Below are 27976 nucleotides of genomic sequence, written 5' to 3' on the forward strand. Positions count from 1 at the left end.
ACCCTCGCTACCGCGCCCCTTCTCTTAGTAGCAGCCGCCAAGCGCTTATTTCACGGGTCAAAAGAAAATAGGACCCTGTCTTATTTTGGGGAAAACACGGTATCGATCAACATGTTTACATAAGTGATTCTGCTACTGAAGGCCTCAAATCTCAATTTCCCTTCCATTGTCAGAAATACTGTAATTAGTTTGCCATATCAAAAAACTCTAGTGGCTTTTAAGGTGACACTGAACAATACATCTAGCAATGAAGTCTTCAATGGAGATATAGCACAGCTACATTTAGGCAGAATAGTCATCAGGGACTTTGATTCTTTCAGTCTCTTTATGTAGTGAGTCATTTAAGAAGCATTTTGGCCAAAGAAAATGCTTTGCTAAAGCTTAAAGCCAGCTTATCTAAACATAGGAGAGTACCAGAAATGGTGCTTCCCCATAGTTTGGAAGAGACAAGATTTGGTAGAATTTTGGCCCAATGGTTGATGAAGATTGTAATCATGCTGCTGTCCCACAGAGCCATCACACCACAAACTATTAAATGCACTAGAAGTGACAGCCGTCGTATTCAGCATGAATGGTACCAGGCAGGTGACCTCCTCATTGGTGGAATGGTGTCACATGTTCATTATCTGTTCCCTAAATTTTCTTTCACCCAGAACCCTTCTCAGGAGTTAATTCAAATTTCACTGTAAGTATTTGTTTCTTCCCCTAATTTATACTATTAGTTTTGGTTTTAACCTAATGGTTCCTCTTAATTAAAATTTCTAGTTATCTTATAGATAGTTCTGTCGCTAAATGAGAATATTTGTATCTTGAGGATGAAATGGATCCTTGGTGCTCTCTAAGCTTAGAGAGCACCAAGGACCCTTCAGTTTTATCATATCTGTATCTAGAGATGAAAGATGAGAGATGAGAGATAGATAGATAGATAGATAGATAGATAGATAGATAGATAGATAGATAGATAGATGGATGAGAGAGAGAGAGAGAGAGAGAGAGAGAGAGAGAGAGAGAGAGAGATGAGAGATTCACAGAATTTAGAATTACCGAAGACTGAATTTAGAGTCTATTCAGTCTTCGTTAATTCTACATTTTTAAGATAAAATGTTAACATGATGTACAGAAACTTGTTGGTTTAAAAATGTGGAGGACAACAAATGGAATTTGTTGATCTAGGATGAATTAAAACCTTTGATTCAGTTAGCTACAAGGAAAAGGGCTGAGATACATGATGGATGGATGGGTGACAGATGATAGATAGATAGATGATAGATAGATAGATAGATAGATAGATAGATAGATAGATAGATAGATAGATAGATGATAGATAGATAGATAGATGATAGATGATAGATGATAGATGATAGATGATAGATGATAGATGATAGATGATAGATGATAGATGATAGATAGATAGATAGATGGTAGGTAGGTAGGTAGGTAGGTAGGTAGGTAGGTAGGTAGGTAGGTAGGTAGGCAGGCAGGCAGGCAGGCAGGCAGGTAGGTAGAGATAGAGAGATATAGAGATATAGAGATAGATAGGTAGGTAGGTAGGTAGGTAGGTAGGTAGGTAGGTAGGTAGGTGAGAGAGGGGGAGGGAGGGAGGGAGGGAGGGAGGGAGGGAGGACAGAAGATACATAATTGAGATAGGTAGGCAGATAAATGATGGAGGAGGGAAAGAGAGGGAGGGAGGGAGAGGGGGAGGGAGGGGAGAGAGAGATTGAGATTTACCGAATTTAGAGCTACCAGAGACTGAACAGAGAATCTCAATTTTAAGGGAAAATGTTAACAGAGGGAATCTCTTTTGCACGTACATGAAGGAAAATGCTCTCTTCGCATGTTTAAAGATTGGTGTAATCTCCCCTTTTCCAGCTTATCCAGACTTTTTAAGTGGAATTTAAGCAGTTGATCAATTTCATTCTCTTGATGTTTCATTACCCAAACTAGCTAACATCATCAGTTGTCCTGGATTAGCACTGATGGTGTTACCTAGCTTGTACAATAAAGCATCGGCAACAAAACAGCAAACCGCGAAGAGCACAAAGGAGAATAAATTTTCTAGTATTTCATTAAAAGGCAGAAGTATATAAGGATTCCAGGAAATGTACTTTTAGAAGGAAATCCCTTATTCCAGTAGAAATGCCACAAAACTGTTACAAAGGTATTTTCCCATTGCATTCAGAGAGATAAAACCTGGTAGAATTATTTTGTGAAGGCAGGTTGCTTTATTTTCAGCGTGGTGACAAAGTTCTACCAACATGCCTTGGCCTTAGTGTTTGCCATTAAGGAGATCAATGAGAATCGGCAGATCTTGGCAAATGTTACTCTTGGATTCCACATCTATGACAGCTACTCTGAATCAAAGATGACCTATCAAAGTTGTCTGGATCTGCTCTTCAAATTGCATACGATTGTCCCCAATTACATATGTCAAACTAAACAAAAAGTCATAGGCATCATTGGAGGACTGAGCTCTGATACATCTTCACGCATGGCAGATATTTTTCACTTGTATAAGATTCCACAGGTAAGGATCTAATGCATCAGTTGAAGTATCAATCATAAATCATTCCCTCTGTTTGCTGCTTCTTATAATCGCCCCAATGATTTCAAATAATGCATACATGGATTAAAAAATACAAAAACCAGAATAGAATGTGGAATTCTAGTATTATTACTTATGCATACATTACCTATAGTATATTACGGATATGGATATATCCAGAAACTGTGGTTGTAATATAGTCTTCTTTTTTTTATTATAATTTTATTTTTTATTACATAGACAACATCACATAACAATAGAAAAAAACAATGGGAAAAGGAAGAGAAAAAAAAGGAAAGACAAAAAAAAAGACAAAAAAAACCCCATCATCACATACAATATGTCATTTGATCACAGGTGCATCCCTACTACGTTTATACATCCCATATCTCTCTGTTGTATATTTAATAGACACCACAATAACCTAGGGTTTAAAAAAAAACATCATCACATGCAGCATGTCGTTTGGTTACAATTGTTTTAGCCTCTGCATCTTCAAATAATATTTACCGTCTCAAATATTTCATCTAATATAACTAAAGGCCTCATTTTCATTCTACAATATATATTCAGTTAACATTAGCATTATTTTTCCCCAGAGAGTATACTTCTATTTATTGTTAACCTTGCATTTCATACCTTCAAACAGAGATCTTATTCCTTCATTTTTCAACAAAGCATCGCTGCCTATATATACCAGTTTTCATTTGTTCCCCTATTAGAATTGCTTTATCAGCAGCGAAATATCATTATAATAAGTTCTTAACCTTATACATTATATCCACAGACCTTATATTAATACTTCATTGTGTCATTATTAGATTATTTCACAGCATAATTATATCATCATTTACTTTTTTCAATTAAGGCATAAGTATATCATTTTTCATTTCCAAAGTTTTTTTTTTCCCCTAGCCACCGATAAAACAAATCCCATATCTTATAAAATTGTTCATCCTCTTGCTCTCTGATTTCAAATGTCAATTTACTCATTTCAGCACAGTCCATTATTTTTCGGATAACTTCTTCCTGTTTTGGTATTGTTTCGTTTTTCCAGTTTTTTGCAAATACAATTCTGGCTGCTGTTAACACATTTACAATCAGATATTTTAAGTCTTTGTTGTAGGTTTCTGGTATGATCCCCAATAAAAAGACCTCTGGTTTAAAGTCTATTTGTTTGTGTGTCATTTTCTCCAACCACATGTGGATTTTAGTCCAGTATCTTTTAGCTTCAGTGCAAGTCCACCACATGTGGTAGTATGAGCCAGGTATCTGGTGACATTTCCAACATTTTTCTGATTTATTCTTAAACATTCTTGCGATTCTGGTCGGGGGTAAGTGCCACCCAGTGGTGGGTTTCAAAAATTGTTAGAACCTATTCTGTGGGTGTGGCCTCCTTTGTGGGAGTGGCTTGCCACCCATGTGACCAGATATGAAGATGCCGACAACACTTGTCAGAACCTCCTTAAATTACCTCACACACAGCACTGGCATGCATAAGAATATGATGTAAACTTGTTTTTTAAAAGGCATCTTTGGTTTGTGTTAAAACAACTTCAACACACTCAATGTTCTGATTGCACCACAAATGCAGTAGTCATCCTTACCTTTCACAGAGGCACTGAGTTTTACAAATATGAGCATGATAGTGTAGAATAATCATATCCAAGGACCAGTGGGGGTTTCAAAAAATTTTGGAACCTCTTCTGTAGGTGTGGCCTGCTTTCCAGGTCCACTGGTGGAACCTCTTCTAACCGGTTCGGTAGATTTGACAAACTGGTTCTACCGAATAGGTGCGAACTGGTAGGAACCCACCTCTGGTGCCACCTGTAAAACATCTTATACAAGTTTTCTCTATATGCAGTAGACATTGTCATTTTGTAATTTTGAGACCACAATTTCTGCCAATTCTCTAAATCAATCCCATACCTAAAGTTTTTTCCCCAAGCTATCATGGTTTCTTTAACTTGTTCTTCATGCAATTTAAACTCCAATAAATATCCATATAGTTTTTTAATTACTTTTTCATCAGTGCCTGTTAAAATTTTGTCTAACTCAGTCATTTTATTATAAAGACCTTTAGTTTTTCTATCTTCATTATATCTAGATTGTATCTGTACATATGAATACCAGTTCATTTCCATCCCTTCTTGTTTCAACTCTTGAATAGATTTGAGCTCACCCTCTGTATTCAATAATTCTGTATATCTAACTGTTTGTTCCTTTTTATATATTATCGGATATGAAAATGCTTCAATTGTTGATATCCAGACTGGAATTTTTAAATAATGTAGTCTTTTAACCTTTTCCCAATTTAACAACAACACCTCCCTTATATAATGTCTTCTAAAGTAACCATGTGATTTAGTACCCTTATACCATAAGAAAGCATGCCATCCCAACAGCAAGTCGTGACCTTCTACATTCAATAATCTAGAGTTTTTTAATAATATCCATTCCTTAATCCACATCAAGTTTGTTGCCTGATAGTATAGCTCCCAATCAGGTAGGCCAAATCCTCCTCTCGATCTAGCATCTTGTAGTGATTTAAGTTTCATTCTAGCTTTTTTCCCTTGCCAAATAAATTTCAAGACTATTTTATTTAAATCTTGAAAAAAAAATCCTTACCCAATCTGATTGGGATTGTCTGAAACAGATATAGAATTCTAGGTAGAATGTTCATTTTAATTGTAGAGATTCTTCCCATCATTGATAAATGCAAATTTTCCCATTTCTCCAAGTCAATTGCTATTTGTCGTTTTAGTCTGGTATAGTTATCCTCTTTAAGAGTGCTACATCTAGGTGATAAATATATCCCCAAATATTTAACCTTACTTGTGTTTTGAATCTGCAACATTTCTGACAGCTCTTCCTTTTGTGTTGCTGGGATATTCTTTGTCATGATCTTTGTTTTATCTTTGTTTATTTTCAAGCCTGCTACTTCTCCATATTCCTCTATTCTTTCCAGCAATTTGGATGCTGTTTCTAATGGATCTTCAAGAATAAAAACTAAGTCGTCTGTGAATGCTTGTAATTTATACTCTTCTCTCTTAATTTTCATTCCTCTTATTTCTTCTTCTTCTCTGATCTTTCTGTTTAAGACCTCTAGTGTTAGGACAAAGAGTAGCGGTGATAGTGGGCAGCCTCGTCTTGTACCTCTCTTTATTTCAATCGGATCTGTTAGTTCTCCATTTACTATTATCTTTGCTGCTTGTTTCTGGTATATCATTCGTATAGTTTGAGTGAATTTCTTGCCAAAATTCATCTGCTCCAGTTGCAAAAACATAAATTGCCAATTCACATTGTCAAAGGCCTTCTGTGCATCGAGGAACATCAGTGCCATTTGTTTTTCAGGATGGGCCTCATAGTATTCCAAGGTATTCAAAATCATTCTCATATTGTCTTTAATTTGTCTTTTAGGTAAAAAGCCATTTTGATCTGAGTGGATGAAGCCATTTAAATATTTTTTAAGTCTCTCAGCTAGTATAGATGCAAATAGCTTGTAGTCTGAATTTAATAAAGAGATTGGTCTATAATTCTTGATTTGTGTTAAATCAGTCTCTTCCTTGGGTAGTAATGTGATATACGCTTCTGACCATGACTTTGGTATTTTGCTCTCAGACATCACTTCATTCATGACTTGTAGGAGTGGGAGGGTCAATGTTTCTTCAAATGTTCTGTAGAATTCCACAGGTAGTCCATCTGGTCCTGGAGCTTTCCCATTGTTTTGTTTTTTAAGTGCCTCTGTTAGCTCCATCATTGTTATTTTACTTTCTAACATTATTCTAGTTTCGTCTGGTCCCTGGGGGAGATTGGCATCTTGTAGGTACTTTTTAACTCGTCCCTCCTCCACCTTCTCTTGTTCATAGAGTTTATTTTAAACTAAGTTTCCAAATTTAGAGTGTTCTCTTTCCAACAAGAAAAAAAGATTTAAAACTCACACCAAACGACATGCTTATACCCACTCTCTCTCTGGGCTTTTGAAGTTATAGTCAGCATTGGCTGATCTGGAAATCACTGGATTAGGAGGGCTTTCCTTAGGTTCCCAGAGATTTTGCGAACATCTCTGGGACCACTGGAGTTCCCACCACCTTTCACTGTCTCTCCGGGACAGCTTAGATTCAAAACAAATCGTCCAGATAACCCGGTATAGATGGTCTCTCAGGAGCTGCCTGAAAGTCCGTCTTCTCACTGCTAAGCCCCGCCTTCTTCAGTCTTTTTTTATTTTTGTAAAAAGTCATAATTAATGTCAGCGTTCCACATATCATCCAAAGTTAAATAAGAGTTCAAGGCAGATCTTTCCTCAAAATTCCAATTTATTAAGAGAGACATGTTGGTACATCTGTGGAAACCCGAATCTGAAAACTTCCTGGGGTTTCCACCCAGTTGAAAATTCATGATCTTGCCACCACACCCACAAGTCCATCACATGGTCCAATCCTCCATTGCTATGCTGGCATCTCCACCCATCCACTTCCAGTCAGGTGTAGAGACAAAAGATGACCTTGAGCTTCTAGAAAGGAATGTTTTATTCTGACAACACATATTCTACTTCTTACTAATCCCCCTCCCAATTACCCCACTAATGAAACAGCATAGTAAAATAAAAGAGAGTGTGACAGGCCACAGATTCAGCAAGGAATATGGCTGCAGACCTGACAATTAACTTGGTTCCAATGGACATCATCTATGGCAGACTAAATCTGAATGCTACTTTCAGTAATAAAACATCTGGGTTATGTAGCTAAATGGGAAAAAAATATTTACTCATGCTATATGTGAGGAAAAAAATACATTGTCTATGCTCTTAAATCAAACATTTACATAGATTTAGAAGAAGAAAGCCAGTGGCTCAGTGGCTAAGATGCTGAGCTTGTCAATCAGAAGGTTGGCAGTTCAGCGGTTCGAATCCCTAGCGCTGCATAATGGAGTGAGCTCCCGTTACTTTCTCCCAGCTTCTGCCAACCTAGTAGTTCGAAAGCACGTAAAAATGCAAGTAGAAAAATAGGGACCACCTTTGATGGGAAGGTAACAGTGTTCCCTGTGCCTTCAGCATTTAATCATGCCGGCCACATGACCACGGAGACATCTTAGGACTTCTGCTGGCTCTTTGGCTTTGAAATGGAGATGAGCACTGCCCCCTAGAGTCGGGAACGACTAGCACATATGTGCAAGGGGAACGTTTACCTTTACTTTAGAAGAAAATGATCTCCTTTTTTACTTGATTTCAGTGGGACAAATAAAATGAAAATGGTTCCTTAATAAAGATGAATACAAACAATTGCAATAAAGGGTTTTTAAATTTTCTTTTGTTCTTGGCTGTGTGTGTGTGCGTGTGCGCATGCACTCTCACACATGTGCACACGCGTGTGCCTTCAAATCAGTCTTGACTCTGGTGACTACCTTGAGAAGGAAGGCCCTGCAATTTCCTTGACAAGATTTCAAAAATGGTTAGCCATTGCCTGCTTCCTAGGGCTGAAAGAAATAGTGATGGCCTGAGATTACCAGCTGGCTTTATACTGTATCTAAAGAAGGACTAGAATTCACAGTCTCCTGATTTCCAACCTAATGCCTTAACCACTATTCAAACCAGCTGCTTGAAGAAGCCTTCTCTGTTTTAAACGGCATTTTACTGCTTTTAGACACGTTGGCTGCATTACCATTAGCATAAAATCCATTGAACAGAAGTCCTAAAACAGATACGAAAGTATATATTTATATAAATTATGTTTGGGATTCATCCGGAAGAAGAAATAAAACTGGAATCAAATGTATTGTAAAGAAAGAGCAGGGTGAAGAAGGAGAGTGCAAAAGTTGGCTTGAGACTCAATATTAAGAAAGCTAAGATCATGGCATCCGTCCCTCTCAATTCCTGGCAAATAGATGGGGAAGAAATGGAGGTAGTGACAGATTTCATTTTCCTGGGCTCCAAGATCACTGTAGATGAGGACTGCAGCCAAGAAATTGTGCGAGGTGCAGATGACCGCTGGCTTCCCTTGTGCGAGGTGCAGATGGCTGTTGGCTTCCCTTGCTCCGTCCGGTGGAGCCGAAAAAACGCTGGGAGCAAACCGGCAGGTCGCTCGGAGCTTTAGAAAAGGGGTCCCCTCAGCTGAACGAGATCTAGGGGACCCAAATAAATGACTTCCTGGAGGGTCAGTGCTCCCTGACATCCCCCTGACCTGCATGACAGCCAGAGTGTTCCTCAGGACGCTTGCAAGGCTGGAGGGAAATGGCGGCGCTGCACTGAGGGCTCCGTTTCAGCGTTTTAGCCTTTGGCGTTTAATCACCCACAGACAGCCTCGGACTGACTTTCTGCTGCATTAGGCTTATTTTTTTGCTGACTGGGAAGAGCCCTGGTGTTTGCCTGTCCTTTGGAGACCTTTTACCATCGAAGGAGGTGGGTGATTCAAACAACGCTGGATGAGGCAAGGCAGCTGGTGGATTCCTCGGCTGCTGGAGTCTCTCTAGCCCCCCCCTCCTCCATTCCGGTCGGAGCACTCTACTGGCTGCTCTTAGCACTTTACTGGCTGCTCTTAGCATTTTTTGAGATCTGTGCTCCTGTTCCATCTGGATTTTTTCTTCTTCTTTCTTTTTGGACTCCATTTGGCTTTATAGAGGGGTAGTCAGTGGATATGGGGCGTTATAAGACCGGGCAGTTGGCCTTGTGGTGATTGCTAAAGCCTCTTAGCCTACCCCCTAAGCCTTCTTCACAGTGCGACCTTTCCTCTCCTCCCTGGCCCTTGGTCTGCTCACGGCTCATGGCTGCTGGATACTGGACCTTGGACATTGGACTTACGACCTGGTCCTGGCTGGTACGACCATCACCGCCCGTCATCATCAAGGGGTTCCATTCCACCCCCCTTGGGACTTTTTGGACCCTGCTATCCCAGTTCCATCAATATTATCCATTGCATAAGGAAGTGAGAAGACGAAATCCTGCTCCCTCCCTTTACACCTTTGTGAACCCCACCGGACTGAACTTTTTACGAACTACCTGCAAACTTTACTTGAACTTGCACATTTCTTAACAGCTGCGCAATCTCTCTTTTCCTTCTTTTTCTCCTCTTCTTCTTTCCTTTTCTTTTGTATGGGATATGTATGTGGGAGGCATGTGATGTATGTTTGATGCTTGTGCCCACTTTTATTCCTATTATCAATGTATTTTTATAATTTTAACTGACTTGTGGGGACTGGATGCATGAGTGATTGTGTATGCATGAGGGGACTGGGGGAACAACCTGGTGTCCCCTCCACTGAGTGCCATTGCAGAAGTGGTAGGGGGCCCAGGCCTACCTCCCGTCCCAGAATGTCTGAAATACATGGCATGCTGGAGAGAGCGGAGACCATGCGGGGGAAACAGGGTCTACGGGTACGGGAGTGGGCTGGAGCATTCTGGTCATGATGGGGAAGGGCAGGTACAGCGGGAACTTCAGGGCTAGCCATTACCGGGGAAGGAGGGTTCGCTACGTCACAGAGATCCCTCCTTCTGGCCCTGCTAGTTCCACTCCAGGGCCAGATGGCAAGAACTGTCAGGGCCCTGGTCTCCGGCTGTTGTTGCTAAATGCCAGGTCTGTGGTTCACAAAGCTCCCCTCGTCCGGGATCTAATTTTAGACGAGGGGGCAGACCTGGCATGTATTACTGAAACCTGGCTGGGCCCGGAGGGAGGAGCCCCCCTCACTGAAATGTGCCCAGAAGGATTTCAGGTGCTTCATCAGCTGCGATCCCAGCGAAGGGGTGGGGAAGTGGCTGTCATCGTCTGAGGGTTTTTAGCTCCTCGTAGGATCCCTGCTCCAGAGCTTGTCGGGTGTGAGTTCCTGCTGATGAAGTTGGACCTTGGAGGTCAAGTGGGTCTGTTGCTAATGTACTTACCTCCCAACAGCATTGCAACAGCCCTCCCCTCGCTCCTCGAGTCAGTAGCCGAGTTGGCGGTAGAGTTCCTCAGGCTTATGGTTCTGGGGGATTTCAACCTGCCTACTCTCGGTGAACACTCTAATAGGGTGCAGGAGTTCATGGCTTCCATGACAGCCATGGACTTGACCCAAGTAATTCGGGATTCGACTCATTCGGCAGGTCACACGCTTGACCTCGTATTCCTCTCGGAGCAGTGGAGACGTGATCTAGAGTTGAAGGGCATTAGGACCTTGCCCTTGTCATGGTCTGATCACTTCCTACTGAGGCTTGACTTTCGGAAACCAATCCCCCACTGTAGGGAGGAGGAACCGATTAGGTGGTTCCGCCCCAGGCACCTGATGGACCCTACAGGATTTCAGACGGCGCTTGGAGAAATACCTGACACTCTCATCTGCAGTCCGGCGGAGTCCTTAGTCACTGCCTGGAATACAGCGGCAGCGGGGGCTCTAAACTAGATTGCGCCTCTGCGACCTCTCCGAGGCAGCGGATCCAGGAGGGCTCCTTGGTTCACCGAGGAACTCCGGGAGATGAAGCGCCAAAAGAGACGCCTAGAGCGCCGCTGGAGGGCCAGTAAATCTGAGTCAGACCGAGCACTGATGAGAGCCTTTATCAGAGCCTATCTCGTGGCAATACGGGCAGCGAAATGTTCGCATTTTGCCGCCCTTATTGCATCCGCTGAATCGCACCCAGCCACCTTGTTTAGAATAACCCGCACCCTCTTGAAAGGGAGGGATGCGGATGACCCTTTACAAGGTAGAGCTGAGGAATTTGTTCAGTATTTAACGGATAAAGTCGCTCGGATTCGGACAGAGCTGGACTCCAATTGCACGGTACCAGCCAAGGTACCGGGGGAAGGTCTTGAGCATATTTTATGGATTGAGTTTCAACTTGCTTCTCCTGAGGAAGTGGACAAGGCCATGGGAGCGGTGAGTGCCTCCACTTGTATACTGGACCCGTGCCCTTCCTGGCTGGTCTCGACTAGCAGGGAGGTGACACGCGGCTGGATCCGGACTATAGTTAACACCTCCCTCTGGGAGGGAACTTTCCCGCTCCTAAAGGATGCAGTGGTGAGACCCCTCCTGAAGAAACCATCTCTGGACCCAGCCATTTTGAGCAACTATCGTCCAGTCTCCAACCTGCCCTTTGTTGGGAAGGTTGTTGAGAAAGTGGTGGCCTCTCAACTCTGATGGCCCTTGGATGAAACCGATTATCTTGACTCCTTTCAGTCGGGTTTCAGGCCTGGTTACAGCACGGAAACTGTGTGGTCGCGCTGATCGATGATCTCTGGCGAGCCAGGGATAGGGGTCACCCCTCTATCCTTGTGCTCCTTGAACTCTCAGCGGCCTTCGATACCATCGACCATGGTATCCTTCTGCGACGGTTGCAAGAGGTGGGAGTGGGAGGCACCATCCTCTGGTGGTTCTCCTCCTACCTCTCGGACAGGTCGCAGTCGGTGTTGGTTGGAGGGCAGAGGTCGACCCCAAGGCCCCTCAATTATGGGGTGCCGCAGGGTTCGGTCCTGTCCCCCCTCCTATTTAACATCTACATGAAGCCGCTGGGTGAGATCATACGCCAGCACGGGATTAAGTACCACCAATATGCGGACGATACGCAGCTGTATCTGTCCGCCCCGTGCCAACTCAGCGAAGTGGTAGAAGTGATGTGCCAGTGCCTGGAGGCTGTTAGGGTCTGGATGGGAGTAAATAAGTTGGCACTCAATCCAGACAAGACCGAAGATTGGCCAAATATTCCATCTCTCAGGCTGGGGGTTGAAATTATACGCCCCTCAGAGAGGGTTCGCAATTTGGGAGTCCTCCTGGATCCTCAGCTGACCTTAGAACACCATTTGTCGGCTGTGACCAGGGGGGTCTTTGCCCAGGTTCGCCTGGTGCACCAATTGTGACCCTACCTGGATCGGGAGGCTCTTCAGACAGTCACTCACGCCCTCGTGACCTCAAGACTGGATTACTGTAACGCACTCTACATGGGGCTGCCCTTGAAGAGTGTTTGAAGACTCCAGCTGGTCCAGAATGCAGCCGCGCGAGCGATCATGGGTGCACCCAGGTACACCCACGTCACACCTATCCTCCACGAGCTGCACTGGTTACCCATTAGTCTCCGGATCCACTTCAAGGCGCTGGTCGTTACCTATAAAGCCCTTCATGGCATCGGACCTGGGTACCTGAGAGACCACCTCCTGCTGATTACCTCCCATAGACCAATTAGATCACACAGATTAGGCCTTCTCCGGATCCCATCTGCCAGCCAGTGTCGGCTGGCGACTCCCCGGGGGAGAGCCTTCTCTGTTGCAGCCCCAGCCCTCTGGAACGATCTCCCCGTGGAGATCCGGACCCTCACTACCCTCCCGGCCTTCCACAAAGACATTAAGTCCTGGCTGCTCCAGCAGGCTGGGGGGGCTTTAGAAATATCCAGCCCCCTCAGAAATTGTGACTGTTGTACATTTTAATATGTTGTCTTGTATATTATCCCCTTCCCTTGTTTTATTGTAAGCCGCCCGGAGTCCTTCGGGAGTGGGCAGCATACAAGCTCAATAAATGAAAATGAAATGAATGAAATGAAAGGACGCTTGCTTCTGGGAAGGAAAGCTATGGCAAATCTAGACAGCATACTAAAAAGCAGAGACATCACCCTGCCAACAAAAGTGCGTATAGTAAGGTGACTAGACGTCCCGCTTTTGGCAGGACAGTCCTGCTTTTTAAAAATTTGTCCCTTGTCCCGCTGCATTTTTAAAAAGTCCTGATTTTTCAGTCGGCCGCACACGTGGCAAGAAAACACCGTGCAGCAGTTTGCAACTGCCGTGCAGTGATTTCTATTGTCACAGACTCCAAAAGCTGGGGAGGTCCTTTGCAGGCGGCTAGAAATGGCCGCCCGCAAAGGATCTCCCTGGACATTTTTCAATGAGCGCGGGGTGACTGACAGTAGTTTGCGCTGCCCGTGGCCGCCCGTGGCAGCGGCGCCTCCCCTTCCGCTCGGAGCACCTGAGCTGGGCACCATGTTACTCTTGCCACCACTACCTCCTCCTCCACCATGCTTCTGAGAAGCCATGAGGCCTTTTTTTCCTGCTCCCACCCCCTCCACCGCCTTTGGCTCCTCAAAAGCAGGAGGAGGAGGAGGCGGCTGGGGTAACTTGGTGCCCAGCTCAGGTGCTCTGAGCGGAGGGGGAGGTGGCACTGCCACTGCCATGGGCAGGGGCACCAGCAGGAGCTTTGGCGGCTTCACCTCAGCCACAGCGCTGGGCAGCAAATGTGGTGGTTCTGTTGGAGGCAGAGGCAGCATATAGACTAAATTTTTAATCAAGACACACACACACACACCCAGTGAATGGTGTCCTGTTTTATCAATGTTAAAATCTGCTCACTTTAGTGTATAGTCAAGGCTATGGTTTTCTCAGTTGCAATGGATGCCTGTGAAAGTTGGGCCATAAGAAAGGCTGAGCACCAAAGAATGGAGGCCTTTGAATTCTGGGGCTGGAGAAGACTCCTGCAAGTCCCTTGGACTACAAGGCGATCAAACTGATCAGTCCTAGAGGAGATCAATCCTGACTGCTCTTTAGAAGGCCAGATCCTGAAGAGGAAACTCAAATACTTTGGCCACCTAATGAGAAGGAAGGCCTCCCTGGAGAAGAGCCTAATGCTGGGAAAGACTGAGGGAAAAGAAGATGGGGATGACAGAGAATGAAGTGGCTGGATGGAGTCACCGAAGCAGCCGGCGTGAGCTTCAATGGACTCCAGAGGATGGTAGAGGACAGGAAGGCCTGGAGGAACATTGTCCATGGGGTCATGATGGGTCAAATATGACTTTACAACTAACAACAACAACAACAACATACACACATATTATGTTCCTTTCTCATTCTCATGTTTTGTTTTTTTCTTCTCCTAGATTTCTTATGGGTCATTTGAATCTAAAGTCACTGCTGAATCACATTTCCCTTCCTTCTACCGTATGGTTCCAAATGAAGCCCTTCAGTATGAGGGTTTAGTCCAGCTCCTTCTGTATTTCGGCTGGAAATGGGTAGGACTCCTCACCATAGACGATGAAGCCGGAGAACATTTCTCAAGGACTCTGGAGGAAAAGCTTTTGCAGAATAGAATCTGTTTAGAGTTTGCGGAGGGATTTGACCAAATTATACATTTGGGTGACTTTCTCCAAATGGTGGATCAAATAGTGAGTCACATTCCCATATTTACAGAGAACAAAGCCAGCGCAATCATCGTGTATGGGGAAACCATAGCCTTTATTTGGCTGGCATCTATCGCAGTGGCCACAAGTCTCCTTCCAACCGATTCCAAAATGGAAAAGAAAATCTCTACGGGAAAAGTGTGGATCACAACTGCCCAGATAGATTTCACATTGCACCCTGTGCATAAAGGACTTGATATCCAGATGTTCCACGGGGCTCTTTCCTTTGCAATTCACTCCAAACAGATTCTGGGCTTCCAGAAATTTCTTCAGAAAGTCAAGCTTACCAATGCAAAGGGAAACAACTTTATCAAACAATTCTGGGAGCAAGCATTTGATTGCTATGTTCCCAATTCTGACCAAGCGAGGAACATCGAGGAGGCATGCACCGGAGAGGAGACCCTGGAGGATCTCCCTGCATTTTATTTTGAAATGAGCATGACTGGCCACAGCTACAGCATTTACAATGCGGTTTATGCATTGGCACAGGCTTTACACGCTGCTCATAGATTGAAGCCCAGAGGCGTTAGCAGGAAAGAAGCTGAGGAGGCATTCCAGAATGTACATCCCTGGAAGGTAACGTTTATGAAACTTGCCTGGAATTCTCTCCATCAATATAATAGAATGGTAAAATAATCAAATTTCTCATTGCAACTCTTCTTAGTTAATTACGATAGTTTGTTCAAAGATCGCAGTGATTCCTCAGAGTAACCACTTTGACAAATGAATCAGTGGTGGGTTTCAAAAATTGTTCGAACCTACTCTGTGGGTGTGGCCTCCTTTGTGGGAGTGGCTTGCCGCCCATGTGACCGGATGGGAGTGGCTTGCCACCCATGTGACCGGATATGAAGATGCCGACGACACTTGTCAGAACCACCTTAAATTACCTCACACACAGCACTGGCATGCATAAGAATATGATGTAAACTTGTTTTTTAAAAGGCATCTTTGGTTTGCGTTAAAACAACTTCAACACACGCAATGTTCTGATTGCACCACAAACGCAGTAGTCATCCTTACCTTTCACAGAGGCACTGAGTTTTATAAATATGAGCCTGATAGTGTAGAATAATCATATTCAAGGACCAGTGGTGGGTTTCAAACAATTTTGGAACCTCTTCTGTGGCCTGCTTTCCGGGTCCACTGGTGGAACCTCTTCTAACCGGTTCGGTAGATTTGATGAACCGGTTCTACCGAATAGGTGCGAACTAGTAGGAACCCACCTCTGAAATGAACCAAGGACTTGTCACAATGGGAAGTTGTCATACAGCAAAATATCGCATGATTTTATTGCTCAGCAACAGCAATTCTGGCAGTCCCAGTTGCCATAGTTAAACTGAGGACCAAGCAGGTCGTAAAGCAAGGCCCTCACATGATTACAATATAATAGCAGAGTTGGAAGGGACCTTGGAGGTCTTCTAGTCCAACCCCCTGCCTAGGCAGGAAACCTTGTACTGTTTCAGACAAATGGCTATCCAACATCTTCTTAAAGACTTCCAGTGTTGGGTCATTTACAACTTCTAGAGGCAAGCTGTTCCGCTGATTAATTGTTCTGTCAGGAAATTTCTCCTCAGTTCTAAGTTGCTTCTCTCCTTGATGAGTTTCCACCCATTGCTTCTTGTCTTACCCTCAGTGCCCTGGAGAATAGTTTGACTCCCTCTTCTTTGTGGCAACCTCTATTGGAAGACTGCTATCATGTCTCCCCTAGTCTTTATTTTCATTAACCTAGACATACCCAGTTCCTGCAACTGTTCTTCATATGTTTTAGTCGTGGACTTCTTTTCTCTGTTCATTTTCTAAGACTCACTCTACTCCTAATTATCTGGCAATCCTAACATTCCTTAAACAATTGAGGTCTGATAGCAGAGAAATTAAGTGATATGCATCACAACTGATTCATTTCCATAAGTAGTGCCTAAAAAGCTAGATCAGGCTTCAGCAACCCGTGGCTCTGGAGCTGCATGTGGCACTTTCATCCCTCTGCTGCAGCTCCTGTGACTCAAAATATGTTTCACAACTGCCAATGTGTGACACCCGCCAGGATACGATTTATTGAGCTTTTCAACCCCTGGTAGATTTTGTGGCTACCAATCTTTTCTTTTCTGTGGGAAACGGATCCAAATGGCTCTTTCTTTAAGGTTGCTGACCCCTGAGCTAGATGTGACTCATTTAGCAACCATTTTTTCTTCAAATTTTCTCTTTTATTGGCAGATAAATTATTGGAGATAATAGCTCTTTAATAATACTCTTTTCCATACCATATCTCACTCTCTCTCTTATTAGCTACATCCATTTCTGCAGAGGATTTCATTCAACAACAGTGCTAGTGATGAAATTGCATTCAATCAACAGGGTGAATTAGTAGCTGGATTTGACATTGCGAACTTGGTCACATTCCCAAATAAATCTTATGTAAAAGTCCAAGTTGGGGAGCTGGATGCTTCACGGAAAACCTTCCTGATTCAGGAAGACCAGATCCAGTGGAACCAGAAATTCACTCAGGTAGGTGTCAATGGCATGATCTTCACTGACAGAATTCATGCCACATGCTTAGACTTCCCATGTGTCACAAATCAGCATATGATAGATATAGTTTTAATAAGAGCTGTAAAAATACACCTCCAAACTCTCTTCAAAGTGTCTTGGAAAAAATGAATCACTTCTGCAGATTAATTATTGGTAGTTTTCTTATTTAGCTGATAACCCAGCGTTGCCTGAGTATTCATTTACCCCAATCCTGTATTAGACAGGAATGGCAATGTCAAGTGGAAATGTAAGTGCATAATAGGCAACTCCACTGTGCTGTACAGTAGAAGCAATTTTAAGGTACAACAGGCTGTATCTTAACAGAACACACAGCCCGAGGTGTGTTAAACGTGTCTTACCCCCACAGTATTTTTTTCCCAGAGATTAACTCATATGGGTACCAAGTTTGGTTGAAAGTGCTCAAGGCATTCCAGAATTATGCTAGAACATACACACACAAACATACACAAACACACACACAGCCATTTATAGATAGATAGATAGATGATAGATAGATAGATAGATGCAATGCAATGCAATGCAATGCAATGCAATGCAATACAATACAATACAATACAATACAATACAATACAATAACAGAGTTGGAAAGGACCTTGGATGTCTTCTAGTCCAACCTCCTGCCTAGGCAGGAAACATTATACCATTTCAGACAAATGGCTATCCAACATCTTCTTAAAGACTTCCAGTGTTGGGGCATTCACAACTTCTGGAGGCAACTTCTGTTCCACTGATTCATTGTTCTAACTTTCAGGAAATTTCTCCTCCATTCTAAGTTGCTTCTCTCCTTAATTAGTTTCCACCCATTGCTTCTTGTTCTGCCCTCAGGTGCCTTGGAGAATAGTTTGACTCCCTCTTCTTTGTAGCAACCCCTGAGATATTGGAACACTGCTACCATGTCTCCCCTAGTCCTTCTTTTCATTAAACTAGACATACCCAGTTCCTGCAACCGTTCTTCATATGTTTTAGTCTCCAGTCCCCTCATCATCTTTGTTGCTCTTCTCTGCACTCTTTCTAGAGTCTCCACATTTTTTCTACATCGTGGCGACCAAAAGATAGATAGATTTGTATCATATTGCAGAAAGCAAATATGTCTAAGTACTCAGAGTCATTGGATAGTGTCAGTTTGCAAACTGAGTGAATGAATGAATAAATAAATAAATATGAATCAATCAATCAGCAAATCAATGAATAGGCAATCCTTTGCATTAGCCAAGGCAAAAATGTGATATTTTACTCTTGAATTGTGTGTGTGAAAGTTAAAGGGACTTGAGCTAAAACCAACTTTTTTATGGATATTAGTATTTTGGTCATAGTCCTTGTTAAGCAGTTGCCTCACACAGTGATTCTTTGCAATTACATGCAAACATAAATTCTGTTCCTGCAAATTATTCCACGGGCAAGGCAATAGAAAGGAGAAGGCTATAAGATCTGTCCTTTTATCTGACTTTCTCCTTAGTCCAGTTCCAGAAACCTTCTCCATTGTCTGGGCCAGTGGTGATACACCAGTGCGCCAGTGGTGGGTTTCAAAAAATTTTAGAACCTCTTCTGTAGGTGTGGCCTGCTTTGTGGGAGTGGCTTGCCAGCCATGTGACTGGGTGGGAGTGGCTTGCCGGCCATGTGACCGGGTGGGCACAGCTTGCTGGTCATGTGACCTGGTGGGCGTGGCCAACTTGTAAAATATGGTGAAACTCACTTAACAACTGTTGTATAGTAAAAGTTAGTCCTTGCTGTTACGAATGACAGCTCGGCAGCAGCCAGGCGCGTCTTAGCCAATCAGACGCGCCTGTCAGTTGCCGGGCTGTCAGATGCGCGAGTCTGCGGAACTATAAAAGGCAGACTCGTTCAAACTGTCAGTTGTTCAGCACCAGAGCAAACGAACACTCCAGTCCAGCTGGAGCTGCTTCTCTGCCTCCCTCTACACAGATCATCCTTCTGTTGCTACATTGTTAAACCAGCACCCTGCCTGGTTGTTTTCTGTTACTGTTACAAGTTGTGTTAAAATAAATTGGTTACAGAGTTACCGGACACGAGCCTCTGTCTCATTCCTGAAGATATAATACTGGCGACGAGGACTGGGGACCTGTAACCAGAAGAAAAAGGAACCAACTGCCACTTCTAGTCACATCGTCTACACTCCAACCAACTGCTATGGCTGGAATGCCAATGTTTGCCCCTTTTGGGGTTGGGGGTGAAACCTGGGAGGCATTTCTTGAACGGTTTGAATGCTTTTTAATCGCTAACAACCGTCAAGGTCAGTCTCAAGCGAGGAAATGTGGGTTCTTCCTTACAGCTTGTGGCCCAGAAATGTTTGCCACCGCAAGGTCCTTTGCCGCCCCTAGAGCGGTGTACGACCTCACCTGGCAAGAACTAACAGACGGATTGCAGGCATACTACGCACCTACTCCATCTCAAATAGCCAGACGCTTCGCTTACCGCAGGTGAGTCCAAAAGCCTGCAGAAACGGTAAATCAATTTTTGCAAGCCTTGAGAGTTGCTGCAGCGCAGTGTGAGTTCCCAGATCTTGAGGCAAATCTTGCAGAGCAATTCGTCTGTAGCCTAAAGGATATTTTTCTCAGGCGTAGACTTTTGGGCAAGCCTAAGGTCACATTAGCTTATGCCATAGACGAGGCTCACGCTGCGGAGTTGGCAGATTCATCCTCCAACGAAATAGAACGCTACCTCGCGCAGATGACGGTTGCTGGAGGGTTACCTGCCACTCAAGCCTCAACCGTTCCAACTCCTCCTCCGCTCCAGCAGCCAACGTACATTACAAATCTAACTGATGAGCTAGCCCCCCTGCCTGACTATCTACAACAACTTCAGGTAGATAGACTTGGAGCACAACCCCGCCGTCAGCAGCCTCGACAGAGTCAAGCCATCAGCCGTTTCCCTTCAAATTCCTCTGCTTGCATTGGCTGTGGCGGAGCGCACGCCCGGGCTAATTGCCCCTTCAAGGCAGCGGTTTGCCGCCGCTGCGGGAAGAAAGGACATTTAGCCCATGTCTGCAAGGCTTCACTTCCTACTCCTTCTGCAGCAATCGAGCCACCTTCTCCATATGGTCCTCCTCCACCCCCGCCGAAGAGCTCGCAGCAGCGGAAACCTGCTCATCGTCAAGACGAATGCTTTAACATCAATCAAGCTTCTTCGTCCCTGCATGACACCTCCATCAACTCATCCTCACAGGGTATGGACAAAATCAATATTAAAATACTGATTGAAGGGAAGCCGTGTCAGATGGAAGTGGGCTCATCAAAATCCCTTCTTTCTTGGGACACTTTTTCTATGCTGTGCCCCCACGTGAAACGTTGTCACTTGTCACCCCTTAACGCAATTTTAACAGACTATCAAGGCTTCCATATCTCTATCCTTGGTTCATATGCCTTGAGGGTTTCTTATGGCAAGTTTTGCGCTGTTTTACCTGCTTTAATTGTTCAGAAACCCTTACCAGCAATTCTGGGGTTAGAATGGTTTTCTCCCTTGGGTATCTCCCTTCAGGGGATTCATTCTACTGCGGACACGCCCCCAGACATAGCAGCAGTCTTGTCAGACTATGCTGATATCTTTGATGGCCAGCTAGGCCATTACAAAGGCAGCCCTATATCCCTTAGCTTGGACCCCCAGGTTGCACCAATCAGACTGAAGGCCCGCAGGGTGCCCTTTGCATTAAGGCCAAAGGTTGAAGCTGAGCTCGATAAGCTCGTGGCGCAGGGCATACTGGAGCCCGTCGACCACTCACCTTGGGAGACCCCCATTGTGATTGCGGTGAAGGCCGACGGCTCCATTAGGATCTGCGCCGACTATAAGTCGACCATCAACCTTGGCCTTCAGGCAAACCCCTATCCAGTCCCTGTTGTACAGCACCTGCTCCATTCCTTGGGGCAGGGCCGTATTTTCGCTAAACTGGATATGGCGCAGGCCTACCAGCAACTCCCTGTGGATGACGATGCGGCGGCTGCCCAAACCATCATCACCCACCGGGGGGCTTTCCGTTGTCGCCGCCTTCAATTCGGCGTTTCCGTTGCCCCGGGGATTTTCCAGAGCCTCATGGAACGTCTGCTCCATGGGCTCCCTGGAGTGGTACCTTACTTTGATGACGTCCTGATCGCTGCTGACAGCCGCTCAGACCTCATCAAAGTACTGAGGAAAGTCCTCGACCGTTTCAGGGGCGCGGGTCTTAAATTTAAACGCAGCAAATGTTTCTTTGCTGTGCCCCAAGTGGATTTCCTGGGCTTCACAATTGATGCCCAGGGAATTCATCCTACCCCTTCTAAATTGGCAGCTATCAGGAACGCTCCCACTCCTACTACAAAGGCGCAGCTCCAATCGTTCCTGGGGCTTCTAAATTTCTATGCGCCTTTCATCCCTCACAAGGCATCACTAGCCGAGCCGCTACATCGGTTGCTCGACCGATCCGCGCCTTGGCAATGGGGCAGCCGCGAAGCGCATGCGTTCGCGGCTGTCAAATCCCTGCTGACGTCAGAGGCAGTCTTAGTGCAATATAGCGACAAGATGCCCCTGACTCTAGCATGTGATGCCTCCCCCGTCGGTTTGGGGGCTGTTCTGAGTCACGTCCTGCCCAACGGCTCAGAAGCCCCCATAGCTTTTTATTCCAGAACACTGTCCTCGGCTGAGAGGAACTACAGCCAGATTGACAAGGAGGGTCTGGCTGCAGTGTCTGGAATCAAAAAGTTTCATGACTACCTATACGGGCGGCACTTCACCCTATTCACAGACCATAAGCCACTCCTTGGGCTACTGGCTGGTGATAGACCGACCCCTCCTATCCTGTCCCCAAGGATGACCCGCTGGACGGAGTTCTTAGCGGCGTATTCTTACGCCCTGTGCTACCGTCCGGGCAAGCAAATAGAGCATGCAGATGCCCTTAGTCGCTGCCCTCTTCCGGACACGGAAGATCAAGCGGTTCCTTGCCATTCTGTTCTGGCAATTGCTCAGTTAGAATTGCCATTGACTTCTACCGATGTGGCCGCCTACTCTCGGTCTGACCCCACACTGTCACAGCTGTTGAACTGGGTCCTGAGAGGCTGGCCTGCGGGTGAGTTACCACCTCAGTTCAAGCACTTCAAGAACAGACAGTGGGAGCTTTCTATACATTCAGGCTGCCTACTGTGGGGCGACCGTGTGGTCATCCCAACAGTCCTCCGACAACAGATTCTGCAACGCCTCCATGAAAGTCACCCCGGAGTAAGCAGAATGAAGGCCCTTGCTCGCAGTTTCGTTTGGTGGCCAGGGTTAGATGCAGAGATTGAAGCCTGGGTCGCCAAATGCGAAACCTGCCAGCAGTCCCGGCCATCTCCTCCTTCCTCTCCCTCCCGGGAATGGGAGATGCCTCGGGGTCCCTGGTCTAGAATACATATAGATTTCGCTGGCCCCTTTCACGGCCAGACTTTCCTTATAGTTGTGGACGCGTACTCTCGATGGGTGGAAGTATTGCTCATGCACTCCACCACATCTGACAGTACTGTGCGAGCCTTGCGACGATTGTTCGCAACCCACGGGTTGCCGGACACAGTAGTGTCCGACAACGGCCCGCAATTCACGTCTACAACGTTCCAGACATACCTGGCCGAGCAAGGGGTCCACCACGCGCTGGTTGCCCCTTACCACCCGGCCAGCAATGGCTGAGCGGAAAGGGCGGTTAGATCTGCCAAGGAGGCTTTGGGCCGTCTAAACCGTGGAGACTGGCAGGCAAGGGTGGATGCTTACTTATTGGCACAGCACTCCACACCTTGCCCCCTGACACAGAAAAGCCCCGTGGAGATGTTGATGGGCAGGCGCCTGCGGACCACCCTGGATAGATTGCATCCCGTCTATTCAGGAATTCAGTCTGGCAACCTGGGGCCTCCAACCCCCTCCCGCACTTTTAAGCCTGGGGACCTGGTTTGGGCTAGAAACTATGGAGGAGAGACGAGATGGGTGCCCGCAATTATAACCGAAATAACAGGGCCCGTTTCCTACAGGATTCGAGTTTCAGATGGATCAACCTGGAGAAGACACCTGGATCAATTGAGACAACGACGGTCATCAGAAAATGATTCTCAAGCCGACATGCAAGGTCCTGGCTTAACCGTTTCTCAGCCAGACCTGAATCCGCAACCGCAGTTAAATAACCACAACTCTCCAGCCTTCTCCAATCCAGGCCAGCCTAGCTCAGTATCACAGCCCAGCAGTGCTTCTCAATCCGGAGTCGAAAACCCCAACCCATTACGTTTAGGCCAACATAGACCTAGCCTTTCCCTTCCAGAGGCCGCCTACCGGCCTAGTCACAAGCCGTCAACATCCTCGGCCGCGCCCCCTTCGCCCAGCTTACCATTCAGTGGGAGTCATCCATTCAGGGTTCCTCTGCCTTCAGACGTCACCTGGAGCTTCACTCCCCGAGGGGAGGAGCTCAGGCAGGGACATCACTGCGATGATCCACCTGCAATGCAATTGCGGCGTTCGGGGCGTGTCCGCCGTTCTCCTGTGTACTTACAAGACTACGCGTGCGCAAACATCACGCATGCGCACAGCTGGGGGGGAAGAAGTGTTGTATAGTAAAAGTTAGTCCTCGCTGTTACGAATGACAGCTCGGCAGCAGCCAGGCACGTCTTAGCCAATCAGACGCGCCTGTCAGTTGCCGGGCTGTCAGGCGCACGAGTCTGCGGAACTATAAAAGGCAGACTCGTTCAAACTGTCAGTTGTTCAGCACCAGAGCAAACGAACACTCCAGTCCAGCTGGAGCTGCTTCTCTGCCTCCCTCTACACAGATCATCCTTCTGTTGCTACATTGTTAAACCAGCACCCTGCCTGGTTGTTTTCTGTTACTATTACAAGTTGTGTTAAAATAAATTGGTTACAGAGTTACCGGACACGAGCCTCTGTCTCATTCCTGAAGATATAATAACAACACTCTTGCTTAGCAACCAAAATGTTGGCTCAGAAACTCTGGCATTTGAAGCACGCAAGTCTTAAAGCTGTCAAATTACAAGACCCTTGCACCCCTAACCCTTTAGAAAAAAAACCCAGTGGTGTTCAAATGTGACAGCTTTAAGACTTGTGGACTTCAACTCCCAGAATTCCTCCTCTCGCTCTTCATCTTGATGATGAGTGGATGGGTGGGGGGGAGGGAGTTGGAACCGGTTCTAAACGGCACTGTAGCTTTGTGGAACCTCTTCTATAGAAGAGGTTAGAACTGGCAGGAAGCCACCCCTGTGGTGCACACACGCTCGCATGCGTGCACATCACTTCTGCAAAAGCACAGAAGCATCCGGGTGGGTGGGCAGAGCCTCCCATCACCACCACTACCCGTTCACCCGATCTGGGCTGAACCAGGAGCAATCCATCTCTGGTCTGGGCTGTTAGATTCCCATCCTTCTGATGCTGTAAAGCAAAGGAAACCTGAAATGAAATAATAAGCACAACCATACTCATAGGACTTTTCACTTTGTGACTGCTTTGCTTAATGGCAGAATTACCAATTCCAATCACTAAATTACAACTACCTGTATGCCTCAAATGCTCCCCAATACCTGGTCCATCCACATGCTTAGAAATGTTAAATACTGGACATTTCATTTACCATAAAGCAAATTCTAATACTGTGTTCCTAATAATGATCCCATCCTATTTTTAAATAGGTGCCACCTCTTTCCTTATGCAATGACCCTTGCCCACCTGGATACCAAAAGACAAAGAAAGAAGGGGAAAACTTTTGCTGCTATGATTGTTCTCTCTGCCCAGAAAGAATGATCTCAAATCAGAAGGGTAAGAAAAATAAGATAAAAATATAACTGCCGTCATATTTATTATTTTATCATAACTGCAAATTTTACAGTGCATTTCAGTATTTATTTTTTACTTGTAACTTTTAACAATACAGCAATCAATTTATTTTTTTAAATGCACATGTGCATTAGCATTTTTTTATGTGAGTATGCATGGGTGTGGCTCAGTGGTGCAATTCAAAAAAATTCACTTGGGTGGGTGTGGCTTGGTGGGCATGGTCTGGCTTGGGTGGGTGTGGCAGGGGAAGGTTACTGCAAAATACCCATTTCCGCAAAATACACTCATTTCCACTGAGCTGAGGTGGTGCAGTGGTTAGAGTGCAGCACTGCAGGCTACTTCAGCTGACTGCAGTTCTGCAGTTCGGCTGTTCAAATCTCACCGGCTCAAGGTTGACTCAGCCTTCCATCCTTCCGAGGTGGGTAAAATGAGGACCCGGATTGTTGGGGGCAATATGCTGACTCTGTAAACTGCTTAGAGAGGGCTGAAAGCCCTATGAAGCGGTATATAAGTCTAACTTCTATTGCTATTGCTAACTGCTATTGATCAGCTGGGATTCGGAAGGCAGAGAATGGATGGAGGCAGGGCCAGTTACAGGTGGTATTTACCAGTTCCCTGAGCTACTCAAAATTTCCACTACTGATTCTCCAGAACTGGTCAGAACCTGCTGAATACGACCTCTGATGTGTCTGCAGTCTTAGGAAATCAAGCCGGCAATTAAGGGTTGCAGATGAACGGACATGTTCTGACCTAGGTTTCCTTAAAAAGCATGAAGCAGAGTCTTGGTCCCGGCAAAACTTCTTTTATTTACAAGACTGTGAATTCCTTTCATTCACAGTCAGCAAGGCTTAGCAAACAGTCTTTCAGAGAAATGTTTATCAACACGAACCTTATCTTGCTTGGCAAGCTGCCAGATAGCTAGTTTCCAAATGCAGGGCAAGGCAACACTTGGCACAGGGTCTCTTATAGCCACAAACAGACCTTTCCACTCTTGAAATGACCAAAGGAATGACTTGTTTCCTGCAAAAGCCCACTCCTCATTCACTCCTCTTTTGTTTCCTATGGGAGGAGCCAATCACCTCCACGGTGTGGCTTTCCTCCCAAGTAGACCCTGCTTTCTTAGTTGTTCTTGTCTTCTGGAAGTTCTGTGCATGTGCACACAGGGAACAGGTTCCAGCTGTTCTTCTGCCTCACTGCTGTCTAGCTCCCTCTCATGACCAACAAATGTGCACCGATGACACCGCGGCGTGAAAACCATGACATCATCAATGCGCCCACAACAGCGCACCCACAACAGCGCGATTTAAGTTAGGGTTAGGGTTAGGGTTAGGGTTAGGCTTAGGCTTAGGGTTAGGGTTAGGGTTAGGGTTAGGGTTAGGGTTAGGGTTAGGGTTAGGGTTAGGGTTAGGGTTAGGGTTAGGGTTAGGGTTAGGGTTAGAGCGTGCTTCTGTCAGCACGCTGTTGTCGGCACACTTCTGCGCTCATTCATCGGCGCGGTTTAGAACTCATGGGGTTTTTTCCATGGTTTCATCGGGCGCGCTTTTGTCTGTGAACTGCTCCCTCTCTGCCTCCAATGTAGAGTCCTCGTCTGAGCTTTCCTCAGCCACCAGGACTCACCCATATTCCTTCCCAACCTCCTCACTGTCTGACTCTCTGCAAGCTCCTCTGGCTGCTGGTGGCCCACAACAGGGCATTGCAAGCAGATACTTTGGAGTATAAGTGGGTTGGAGTTGATGCTATAGAGCAGAGCTGTCAAACTCATGGGCCGTGGTCCAGATGCGTCATGAGTTGGCCATGCCCACACCCGGTTTAGCAAAGGGGGGTAAAGTCCTGATAGGTCATGTGATGCCACCATGACAATGTGAGTTTAACAGTCCTGCTGTAGAGCATCAGCCAGCAGGGGCTGCTATTGAGCATGGGTGAGCAAGAAGTAATATGGACTATGACTATCATTATGGTGATATGGACTATACACTGTTCCATAGTATTTGAAATACATTCCAATACATTCCAAAAAATATGTGGCCAGAAGATAAAGTAGCCAAAAAATGATTGGCGTTCTTTCCAAACAATCTTATCTTCTTCTGTTTTCAGACATGGAAAAATGTAAGGGTTGCTCCAAGGATCATTTTCCAAATGAAGCTCGTATAGAATGTATTCCTAAGAAGTTGAACTTTCTGACTTTTGAAGAATCTTTGGGCATCATTTTCGCTGCTTTGGGTCTTTTTCTCTCTCTTACTACAGGACTTGTCCTTGCAATCTTCATTAAGCAACGGGATACTCCTATTGTCAAAGCCAACAACCGCAATCTCACCTACGTGTTACTTATCTCTCTCCTCCTTTGTTTCCTGTGTTCAATTCTGTTCATTGGACAGCCCAATAAGGTGACCTGTCTCCTCCGACAAATGACATTTGGCATCGTCTTCACTGTTGCTATTTCTTCTATTTTGGGCAAAACCATCACAGTCATTGTAGCATTCCTAGCATCAAAACCAGGAAGCCTATTCCACAAATGGGTGGGGCAAAAGTTGGCCTATTCTATTATCTGGTTTTGCTCCTTCATTCAACTAGGTATTTGTATTGGTTGGCTGTGTACTAATCCCCCATTCCCAGATTTAGACATGCAGACACTACATGGAGAAATCATAGTTGAATGTCACGAAGGCTCCATCACCATGTTTTACTGTGTCTTGGGCTACATGGGCCTCTTGGCTCTTCTCAGCTTCACTGTGGCCTTCCTAGCCAGGAAGCTGCCAGACAGTTTCAATGAAGCCAAGTTCATTACTTTCAGCATGTTGGTTTTCTGCAGTGTTTGGCTGACCTTTGTCCCCACCTACCTGAGCACCAAAGGGAAGTACATGGTGGCTGTGGAGATCTTCTCTATCCTGTCTTCTGGTGCTGGTTTACTGGGATGCATCTTCATCCCCAAAATCTATATAATTATATGGAGACCAGAGCTCAACACTAGAGAGCATTTAGTACATAAGAAATAG

The 27976-nt window shown here is 45.4% G+C and overlaps 1 protein-coding gene across 1 annotated transcript; it reads left to right on the plus strand.

Moving 5' to 3' along the window:
- Positions 1-479: 479 nt before the first annotated feature.
- On the plus strand, positions 480-27976 carry LOC116521840 (vomeronasal type-2 receptor 26-like). Its single transcript, XM_032236491.1, has 6 exons — positions 480-574; positions 2233-2524; positions 14358-15233; positions 16941-17159; positions 24839-24965; positions 27078-27976. The coding sequence occupies exons 1-6, from the start codon at positions 480-482 to the stop codon at positions 27974-27976; spliced, it is 2508 nt and encodes an 835-aa protein (XP_032092382.1).

This window comes from Thamnophis elegans, chromosome Z (assembly GCF_009769535.1).
Source record: "Thamnophis elegans isolate rThaEle1 chromosome Z, rThaEle1.pri, whole genome shotgun sequence".
NCBI classification, from domain to species: Eukaryota; Metazoa; Chordata; class Lepidosauria; order Squamata; family Colubridae; genus Thamnophis; species Thamnophis elegans.